This window comes from Acanthisitta chloris, unplaced genomic scaffold, assembly GCF_000695815.1.
Source record: "Acanthisitta chloris isolate BGI_N310 unplaced genomic scaffold, ASM69581v1 scaffold4842, whole genome shotgun sequence".
Lineage (NCBI taxonomy): Eukaryota > Metazoa > Chordata > Aves > Passeriformes > Acanthisittidae > Acanthisitta > Acanthisitta chloris.
In genome coordinates, this window is record NW_008658680.1 from 48,841 (window position 1) to 60,809 (window position 11,969).

The 11,969-nt window shown below is 34.8% G+C and overlaps 1 protein-coding gene across 1 annotated transcript in view; it reads right to left on the reverse strand.

Annotated features, from left to right (window-relative positions):
• The window catches only part of FSTL5 (follistatin-like 5), a gene marked incomplete at its 5' end in the record, with an annotated part of 59,114 nt that extends 47,508 nt beyond the window's left edge, over positions 1-11,606 (reverse strand). Inside the window, 2 exon segments of the mRNA XM_009085182.1 lie at positions 9,156-9,290; positions 11,400-11,606. Coding sequence (XP_009083430.1) covers positions 9,156-9,290; positions 11,400-11,606 — 342 coding nt within the window.
• Positions 11,607-11,969: the final 363 nt, after the last annotated feature.

Here is an 11,969-nt window from a genome sequence, read left to right on the forward strand (position 1 = left end):
GTGTTAAAAGTGAGGGTGAGGTTAAGATGAATTACTTTTTGCTCAGCTTCCATTACCAAGCAGAATGAAAAAAGTTATTCACATACCTGTTTTTAATTTTATTCTTATAAGAAATTCAGATTTGTTGAGTTTATATACAAATGTAAATACATATAAGCTAACACATTTTCCCCCCGTTATCTATTGTTTGCTTTCTTTATAATAATTATACCATTACAAATTCTGTCAACATTCCATTCTGTTCTTATGTGACATGAAATTTAATCTCATTTCAGCTTATGGTAATACAATAACAAAACTATTTTATGTATATTAAACTATTATTTATCAATTAAATAATAATAACTATACTTTTACAATACTGATAACTACAATTTATCACTTAAAAGTCAACAGTTAACACTTTATTTTTGGTCAAATACGAACATAACTTATTTTTTGATATTTTTCATAAATCTTTACTATGAATCATGTGTAAATTCATTCCCATAGCACATTAACTCAATCCAGCCTACACTAGCAAGGAGAAAAAATGGTTCATGAGCTGAATTACTTGGAGGTTTGAAATGAAGTCTTTGCATATGATGCTGTCAACAAGTATAAATTTGTTTAGCTCTGCCATAAAATAAAATGCCAGCATAAATTATCTCTGAGGAAATTAGGTAAATAGGTACCATTCAGTATCAGATGTGACAGGAAGATTCTATTAAAATTGCATAAAGCCTTTCAGAGAGAATTTAGGCCATAAATCACAGTCAAAAGGCTTTTAGTCTCATTCCCAGTTCTAGACAGAGGAGATGTGTTGTTGCTTATGATGGCCATAAACCTGTCAAGTCAGTAGCATTCAGCTCACATAATCTCTTGTTAGGTGATAGGACTACGACACTATGTTAAAAAGACACAGTTAGAAATAGATCTACTTAATGGCATGGAAGAGGTATATTATTTTTTAAATTTAGCCCCAAGACACAGTGCATGAGGCAGAGAACTTTTGTCCTGCTTTTTGTGACTAGGTGAAAGAATCTGTAGGATAAGTTACTTTGCCATATATACTGATGCCAATCAGTGGGTGAATTGAGTAACACAAGATTGATGACCAAAAGTAAAAGCTACTAAATATTAAAATATCATCAAGTACTATGAAATTGGTCTTGGAAATGTCTTACTAGCATTAATTGATAGCTCTCTATCATGACAGTTGTCTCCCCAAGGTGCATGTATATATCTCAATAAAATTTAGAGGAACATCTATGAAGTCATACTAATCAATGGCAAACGGAACAGCATTTTAAAAAATGATTTTTTGGAAAACATTAAGAGAAATTAAAATATTTTTTAAAATAAATAAACTCGCAAAACAATTTCACTTTAAAGGGAACAGGACACATTTTCATGATCTGTGACTCTGGTTTGATAGGATTATGCTAATTGAAACAGAAAAGAAACCAAAGCACAACTGATGCACCTGTCAAAATCATCAAGAAATAAAAAATATAATGGATTTTTAAAGTTCTTTACTTCAAAATATATTAGCAGAAGTTGAGAATTTTAAGTGCCTGAAAATTACCCCTGAAAATATTCCCTTGTCCTTCATGATGATTTTTTCAGGTTTCCTATACTGTCAGATTTCTTCTTTAGAAAGATATATCTATATTCAATATAATCTGATATTCTATATGTATTTTAGATTACACTGATATACTCTATTAATTTTATTAAATATTCTACAGTGTAATTCTTCCAATCATTTTTTCTAAGTTAACAAAATGGCTTATTTTCTATATTTAACTATGTATTGTATTCCATAGTCAGTTAATGTTATTTTGACTAAAAATTGAATTTTGGACCAGTTCCATTGGTCCTAATATTACCTGAACAGAACCTAAATAAATAAATAAATACCACAGATGAAAGCTGCATTTTTTTCTCCTCTATTTGTGATCATTATTGTACTTTGTATCAACAAAAAAAGGCAGTAAAATGTTGCCCTTTCATCCTTTCTCTTAAAGATATTGTCAAGCTACACTGTTAAATTATCTTTGACCTATATGTAAATTGTTCAGCTTCCACACAGTGTTTCAACAAGAGCAAGCTGATGACTTTGGTTTGCCTTATGGTTTCTACAAGTTGGGCTGATCCAAATCTGTGTTTGTGACTATCAAAAGTAGTTGTCAACATAAATCTACAATGGAGCTGTCAATTTGTGTGTTCATGCCTTAAATGATGATAAATCCAGTAGTGTGGAAGAGAAAGCTATCCATAATAAAAGATTGAGAGTTCCTTAAAATGCATCTGCACATAGTGCAAGCTAGAAAATGAAAAGCCATCTTTATCAGTTGCTGCAGAGATGCTGGGGTGCTAGAATAAAGAACCTGTCCACAAACAAAACAAACAAACAAACAAAAAAAAGAAATAGGAATCCTTAAGAAAAAAAGTAGCCTTAGTTACAATGAACACCCCTTTTTTGTTCTAACGGAAGTTCCAGTAGTTTGATATTTCTTTACACCATTGCAGCATCAAAGACCCTGGAAATCATCAGAGATTGTTGCTAAAGGCAGAAGAAAAGCATAGCTATACCAGAGCTATTGAAAGTTTAAATTGTACAGATATGAACCAGTTTTGGTTTTTTAATGCACCATTGACAATATTCTTCTATGAATATTTTTGCCCCGTATTTGCACAGGAGCAGGGTAATAATAGAAAACAGGCTGATTAAATATTTTCTACCTTACAAAGGAACAAAGAAGAAGGTATGTGTGCAGTCAAGAAAAACATTTAACCAGGTACAAATGCAGTACATAAAAACACTTGCTAAAAATTGTTTTGGATGTTTAGTCTGGTGCTATTACTTTTGAATAAATTTCAGAATATATCATAAATTTTAAGAGTGCCATAAAGCATCACTACATATGCCCCTCACAGTACCCCCACTCCCTGAATCTTACTAACCTAAGTAGCTGTAGGCTAGTTAGACTGGAATATATGTCCCAGGCAAAAGAACAGACAACACTTGCACAGAATTAGAATCACAGAATCATAGAATTTCAGGGTTGGAATGGACTTTACAGATCATCTAGTCCAAACCCTCCCTGCCATGGGTGAGGACACCTCCTCACTAATTAAATTCAGTAATAAATCAAAGGACAAGAATATAAGTCAGCTTATATGTTCTAAGGGAAACCATGTCTTCCCAGACAAACATGATTATATTCTTTGATGTAATTAGAAGTTTTGTAATGTAAAAATTAACATAGTTGTATTACAGAATATTGGTGAACACCTGTTAACACCTGTTAACAGAATATTCTGATTAAATATCACAGTTATATAATAGTGGTATTGCACAGGTTAATTGAATTAAAAACTGCCAAAATGATTAATCTGAAAATATAGTTTTCATTGTTAAATCATTAGTAAAAGGTCAAGAAGACAGTTCTGGAATATGTCCAGAGCAACAGGTAGTGAATCTTGTCTTAATCATTTTCATCAATGGCCTGTAAACAAACATGAAATCATTCATTTCCTAAGAAGTCTGTGTAGTAACTGTAATGATAAATAACAGCTTCAAAAAGTTGTTTGAATTACTTTCTCAAGTACATCTCTAAAATAAATTACATTTATTTATAGCCAAGTGACAATCTAGACATCTTGGCAAATGTAACACAGACTATGTCTGCACTGCAGGACTGAGACAGGTGAGATGGAACAGGATTTGGAAAGTGAGAACTGGTAGGATATAGGGCAGGCAGGAGATAAACATGCAAACATGAACATCCACTGCTGATACTAGTGGAAAAAAGTGACACGGGATCAGTGGTTGTGGAAGTAAAATGTTAGCAAATATATATTTCTATTTCCAGATATTAAAGAAACAAGTAATACATTCGCTTCTGCAAAGAGCAGTTCCCATTTTTTGATAAAACTGTACTAAACCAAATTAGAATCCTCAAGGCAAAAAGACTGAGTACTATATTAACTGTCTTCTTATAAGAAACTTCTATTTAGTGTATGTGAGAAAAAGTAATCAATATTCATATACTCATAGGGCAAGAAATCTTAAGGGGTCAATTTACTGGGGAAAAAAAGAGATACTCAAAGGAAGAAATCGAAAGAAAAACAGACTTCAAAATGAAAACAACATTATTCTATACTAGTGAAACTGATTAATAAGTAAAGCAAAATACCAATGAGGGATATTTTTGCTCTTTGCATGTCTGACTCAGGCAGATGCATCTCTGGGAGGACACACTTCAGGCAAACAAAGCATTAGATCTGTATTCAGGCAGAACAGGATGCAATGTAATGTCTTGTGAAATGGAGAATATGGAATAGTGTTAGATAAAATGGTTCCATCATGCTTAAATCTATGACTCCATGAAATATCTGTTCTGAAAAATCAAAACTGAAATGAAACTAAAACCAGATTTCAAACTGCTATTTGTATGTACAAATGTGATTATGTCCAACACTCCTTCCAATACAACTGAGCTCTCTCAGCTATTATTAGAGGATCATGACAGTAGGGGATACTCTTCTGTCTTCAATGAGATTTAGACCAGGTCGTTAATCCCCAGAATGTTTTTGCCAGTCACTGCAAGGGTTATTCAGCTATCACCCAGAGCAGCTATCTCATTCTCGATGGCTTTAGCTGCAAGCTTGAGGGAAAATGGAATTCACAGCAAAAAAAGCATTTCCAGTCTCTAGAGAATCAGAACAGCACAGTTCTTGCATTCAGAAATATTTTAAATGCTACTGCTATAGGAGTAGGATGCACAGATCTATGTTGTCTGGCTGTTTTTGACTATCAAAGTCATGATACATTAAAATGCATGTTCTGAAAAGATATATAAGGAGACAAAAAAGAAGGCACAAAAAATACAGAGATAATTAGAATTTTTTGTTTTCTTTATCAATCTAAGATGCTATCTAATACAGAAAAGATTAATATCTAGTGGGGAAAGCAGAAAAAACTAGAAGCATTTTTTATAAAATGTCATAATGATCACAAGTAGTTTCCAGTTTCCAGTTACAGTAGAGCATTTTCATGAAACATTTACTTCCAGCTGAAGGCCACATTTTCTGAGATTAAAATATAGCCTTTCCAACAGATATGACAAAATCCAAAAATTCTCAGGCATGAGCCCTGTTGAAAAAAAGAAGTGAGAACAAAGCCCACATTATAAAACCTATGCATACCTAATAATAATTAACAAGAGAACAGAACTTGTTCAGCCTGGAGAGGAGAAGGCTTTGGGATCACCTAATAGAAGCTTTCTAGCATCTGCACAGAGGTTCTCAAGAAGCCTGAGTTAGGCTCTTCACAATGAATCACCAACATCATGTCCCAGACTGGCATCTGCTGGTCAGTCTGGATGACAAAGCATTTTCACAATATTTTCCATTCACTTCCATCTCAGATTACCATCTTAATGCTGAACCATTATCATCAAAATATATTGACTTTTCTTGGTAAGTAGCTTTCAAATTTCTGAAATGGGAAACTTTAAAATAAACAAAGCCCAGGCACCTCTAAATCATACTCTGCATTATATATTTTTATTTTTGCACCTAGCATCACACTTCCCACAATTCAGTATAGGTTTGTCATTCTCTCCATTTATTTCTGTTTATGATACAGAGACATGCAACCTATGCCTCTGTAACCAATGCCATGAATTTTGAAAACCTAACAATCTGATAGCATTTTTATACACATAGATGAAGGAATGCTTATTATTTAACAATCTGTTTATCCACAATGGCACTGGCTTTAACTTAGGCAGAGGTGCTAGAAAATGTAGTATTTTCTCTTAGGAGTTGTTACACTACCCATTCACAAAGAAATGAACTAGCTATGCTGTTTCTGAAAAATAGATCAATTTTTTTCTCAAAACACTGTACTGAGTTTTCCATAAATGTGGGATGTGTTGAAAGTGAGGTTCCACAGATAAATAATAAAAATTCAGCTTATTATGTAAAGTAGAATTAAAACACACAAGTTTTCATATGCACATAAACAATGGGTCAGATAAGTACAAAAGTTAGCATTTACTTTGACTATTAAACTTTCTAGGAAATAAAATACATACACTGGTAATAATGGAATCATGTTCAGTATTCCTTATGTGGCATATAAAATTAGTCATGCTCAAGGCAGTGCAATTGTACTTTATATTTTAGAGCTCAACGGCAAAGTTCTCACTAACCTCTCAATAACAAATCAACTCAATGTTCAGAAATGCTTTTATTTTGCTTTGATTTTTACCTTATGTGACATTACAAAGGAGGCAAGCCCAGATTAACTGACAAGCTAGTGAGAATCTGTTCTATTTTTATTCAAAGCAATATCCTAACATTTTCAAAAGGTCCAGTCTCATCCAGTAAGACAAAAAAAGGTTAAAAAAGCAAATGTGTCTGCTTTATGTTCTTAAAGGAGCATAACAGCAAAATTATTTATAAAAATGTCATCAATGACAGGTATGGTTTATATCAAGTCACATGGTATCACATTTATATTCACCAGAGACTATCTTTAGAATGTAACTTGTGACCTAACCAGCAGGCTGGAGATTAAAGTAGCAGTAGCATTGTGTTTAATACATGTGGGTGGGGAGAAAAAAGCCCACAATCCTATCCAGGTGGTTTTACCTATGTCATTTTCTTCCCTAATATTTGCTAATATGCTGCATGGACCAGTGTTTTGGGAGAAAGAAAAAACCAAGCAGAGAGGAGTTGATAATGAAGCTCTTCCATTCCTAATTCAGTTTTCTAATGCTAGCAACTCCTCCCTGTAAAGGAACATCTTCTTAGGCAAATTATTCATGTAGCTGTGATAATGACATTGATAGAAACTGTATGTACCTTAGTCTGCTTGTATGTATAGAAATTGGTTTCAGAGCCAAAGGAAGCAAATCAGACTTCATCATTTATCTGTTGCACCTACATTTGAATGTTACATTATGCAGCTCTGGACTATATGTGTATTTACACATGCACCAATTTTTAGGAAACTGTGGTGAGATACCAAGGAACATAGTGCTGAAATGCCTTCCTTCAACATACAACATCTTGCAGAATAAATGATTTTTATAGGAAGCAAGGAGCCTATACTTTTTGGATGGCTTATCTTAGAAATAATTGGGTTAATATTCTGTCTTCCTTCATTTACAGTTTTCATGGTACCAGTAGCGATCCTAACAACTTACTGCTAGTCGAAATTAAAGCATTTGTTGCAAGCAGTGTTCATTGCATGGCATGTGATTTTACAAATCCTGTAAAGATGGCCCACCTAAAATTATTACATCACAATACAAGTAAGGAAAAATTTATTTTGCATAGGTGTGGATATCCCTACACAGTCACAGCAGATCAGCTCTTCAGAAGACACAACAATTAGGTAACTAAAACACTTGGAAACTGGACAGATGGATATAAATGTTTTGTTGTTAAGTCCTAACGAGTTTTAACCAAGCGTAAACAAACTAGAGCTTGTCAGGGTTTTGTAATTTGGCAACATTCACAGCATTTTTTTCACACACTGCAAAAGGCAAATGGAAGTGGCCAAGCTACTTCATACCACCAGATTACCAGAAACTCAACATGATCAAACAGCCTATTTATCCTTAGATGCCTTCTCAGAAATGTCTGAGCAGTCATTTTCATGACACTTACAAAAAAAGTTAAAGCATTTCAAAAGACATTTATAATTAGTGCTACTGAAAGCAGCTAAGTAATGGTATTAACATTTGGATTATAAACTTCTCCTGCATGGAAGATTATGCCTGAGACATTTAAAGCATAGTAAATCTATATGCAACTGAACTCAATGTCCTGTGACTGGAAGTGCTGGGCACACTTAAGGTGCTACTAATTCTGCCTCTAGTATCTTCTGTCGAGTCCTTGGCAATGCTGAATAAGATTTTAGATAAATAGGAATGCCTTAAATTAATGCAATTAGACTCACCAGTAAATTAACTATCATTTTACTAGACAGATTTCTAATGAATATGTAGTATTCAATAAAGTAACAGAAAAGAGAAAGAGGAGAGGAGAGGAGAGGGGTGGAGAGGAGAGGAGAGGAGAGGAGAGGACAAAAACAAATGGGTGAAGTGAAAACAGGAATGGATTTTTCAGAGCAAAGGAAAGGGAAGATGAAAGAAGTATCAAGGTAGACAAAAAAGAAAGGAGGAGAGGAGAGGAGAGGAGAGGAGAGGACAAAAACAAATGGGTGAAGTGAAAACAGGAATGGATTTTTCAGAGCAAAGGAAAGGGAAGATGAAAGAAGTATCAAGGTAGACAAATAATAGGTAAAGAGGGCTTATTAAGCTCCAATACCATTTAACAAAGGATAAAGAAAGTGGTAGAGATTTCTTTGACACACTGAACTCCCAGCTTAGCAAGTGAATAGGTCACTGTTGCAACAAATGGGTGAAGTGAAAACAGGAATGGATTTTTCAGAGCAAAGGAAAGGGAAGATGAAAGAAGTATCAAGGTAGACAAATAATAGGTAAAGAGGGCTTATTAAGCTCCAATACCATTTAACAAAGGATAAAGAAAGTGGTAGAGATTTCTTTGACACACTGAACTCCCAGCTTAGCAAGTGAATAGGTCACTGTTGCTTCGCATTTCTAAAGAGCCACAGTTATCCAGGCACAAGACAGCATGGGCAGGCTAGCAGTGATCAGGACCTGCTGTGCTCTCCAGCAGGTGAGATCAAGTCTTGTGATTATTCTCATGTCATGCGGCCAAATTTTGAATCTTGGTATATCTCAAGAATATACAGGAAGAGAGACTGCAAAAGGTCTTCCTCTCACACCCCCATCAATGCCCAGAAACCACACTAATGCTTTGCCTTATATATCCAGATCCTTCTTCCCTTCACACTCCCTTCATATCATGAGGAAACTATCAAAAATTTAACAGCAGTGTGAAAAATATGGTGATTCACACAATGAATCAGAGATTTCATTTTACTACTAAATAAACTTCAGATCGTGTACTCTGCCACTGGTGACTCTTAAGAAACTATTATTTAAACCTTATTTTTTTAAGTCTACACAAGATCCTCTTAATTTATTTCATGTTTCATAGTTTCAATACCAATTTAATGTTTAAGTGAGGGCTACATATATTTTTATACTTCTCACAATACTTACGGGTCTTTCGAGCAGAATCTTCTACAAAAAGAGAAGAAATATCTTCATCCACCCCTGCTTCATTCTTTGCAATGCAAGTATATGCTCCTGTGTCCTCATAACGCACATTGCTAATGTGAACCTCACTACCGTTTGCTGAAAGGAGAGGAAAAATTCAGTGTGCTGACATGCTACATTGCTTTCAGATTTTACATTCAGAAGGGTTTCTCTGATCATACTAATTAAACCATATTCATTCCTGACTTCATAACTTGGAGGCATGCCAAATTAGTCCAAAGGTATTCAACTGGCTAGTGAATTATATGCACTATTATTAATCTCACAGATGTCCAGAGTACCTCAGTTGATTTTGGACTTCAGGGCCAAATATCAGTTTGAGGTTTTATATATTCATATGACTATGATTGTTTTTAAAATCAGATAAATTTTAGGTTTTTATTATGCTGCATTTGGTCACTTGACACCATCATAGGCTTTACACAAATTAACCCATGCCTCCATGGAACATACCAGGCTAAAATTTCATGGGAAACAATAATTTTAATGAAGTTCTTTGTTTCTCATAACCAGACGTACCTAGCTTTGTTTTTGTGCGAATGGTGCTTAAATTGAAAAAAAAAACCAAAACCAAAACCAACTAAAACAAAAAAAACCCTCCTCAAACCAGGTGCAATGAAATTTTACACCTTTTTACACATTGATCCACATCAATGTAGGAAACCACTTCAGGAATTATATGTCAGCTGGTGTAGGAACATCAACAAACAGTCCAGATTTCACAGGCAAAGGTCTTTTAAATAATGTGATGTGAATAATGATGTGAACAACGATTCATTGTACTTTAACTATAGTATACTAGTTCAGCTGTAGGAGCTATACACAAAACCAGCCTTGTAGGTATTCTAAAGTATGGACTAGAAGGGGCACTGGGCTATGGTGTAATACATCTGTCTTGAAGCTAATACACAGAGAGTTGAACCCAGGAAAATCTCTGGGAAAATGTAACAAGATATTCAAACTTTTATTTCAAAGAAGTACATGCAATAAAATGCAAGTAAATGTACTTTGCTTAGAGAAAAAAGTTCATTGATAATGAATATATGAAACAGAGGTGAAGAAAAAAAATCCATTCAAAACAGAAGTTAACAGAATGCTACTATGAAACAGGAGTCCATCACTTCATACTCATACTGGAAAGTTTCTGAAAGGCAATTGTTCACAAATATCCAGGAGAGATGTCTGTGAAAGAACAGAGGACTATGACACTTGTGGGGAAGGGAACTCTTCAGGAAAGCATTTGCCATCTGCCCGTCCCAATGCTTCTTACAGTACAGGCTGATTGCTGTCCTATCCTAACGATGCAACCTATTTTTGCAGGTGAATGAGAGAAGGTTCCAAGAAGACACTAGCAGCATGAGATTTTTTTTTACACTATGGCTGATCAAAAATCACCAGGTCCATTGACTTGCTGAGAGCTCAAGATTCATAGAAGGTGAACTGTTGATTAAAGGTAAGACTTTCCTTTAGTTTTGGCTGGGGTTTTGGGAGGTTTTGGTTTGTTTATTTGTTTTTTGGTGGTGCTTTTTTGGGGAGATGCAGTGTTTGTATGTGTATGTTTGCACTGTCTTTGCACTCCCCTGGAGGTCTGCTGTTATTGCTCAGAAAAGAGTACATCCATTTCAGGTATTTCTCCTCCTGTCCTTTCCACTGTCAGGTCCCCAAATCTCATTGAGGTTCTTATCAGTCGAAATCCTTATGCTTACAACTGAGCTGCAATAAAGGTAAAGTTTGCTTCATGTTCTCATCTAAATTCAAATCTGGACTCATGAAAAATAACTAGATTGATACTAATGTATTAGAATAAATATTTACAGATAAAAGTATTGCTTCCCAATTTAAATATTAGTGTTGCATTCTCATTGAATGACATTAATACAGTTGTTGTGACAAATTCTGGTTGGCACTGGGTCTTGGGCTGCTTGCTCCACTCAGAAACTGCACATTTTTGAACTGAGAAGAGCATATGGGAATTTACTGGTAATTCTACCATTAAGTACAATCATTATTCTAACAGAGAAAGCAGAGAAGATACATGTCTTGGAGAGTAACTGGAAGACATCTTCTGAATTTTTAGATTAGACTTCAACCCTTCGTTAAAACTATGCAAGAAGGGCAGCTAGTACAGAGAGGATGCACTGATAAAGTGTCAGCAACCTGTAGAAAACAATAAATATGCCACTTTACCTTGAAGAGTTAGCTGTTTGGATAACTTTGGAGTGATATCAATTCCATTCTTCAGCCAGCCAAGCTGTGGGTTGGGAATACCTTCAGCATGGCACCGAAGGCTAGCGGTCACACCTGGCTCCCTTGCCTGGCTCTCTGGATAGACTCGGATGACTGGTGGAACTGAAGACAGAAAAACAATTCTAATTTAGTGGAGAAGACCATCACCTTAATTTTAAGAAAAATAATTATAAGCAACTCTAAATACTCCTCTGGCTATATATAACAACATACAGATGTGGTATTAGTCAGATATTCGGTGCCATTCAATGAAGAGCTGTTTCATAAAATTTATGAAGGCAGAAAGAATATTCAGGGAGGAAAACCTCTTTTCACTGCTTGTGGTGTCAATGAAAAAAGCCTCAATTCTAGTTCAATAGTGTGTGGTTGAGTAATAGATTTTATTTTTTCCTTAGATTTCTTTGCAAGATAAGAATAACGTACAACCGGTAAGTTACGGTATGATGTACAGAGATTGTTATTGTCCTGTTTCACAAACCTTAACACTTCATCTCCACCTTTCCCCTCTCT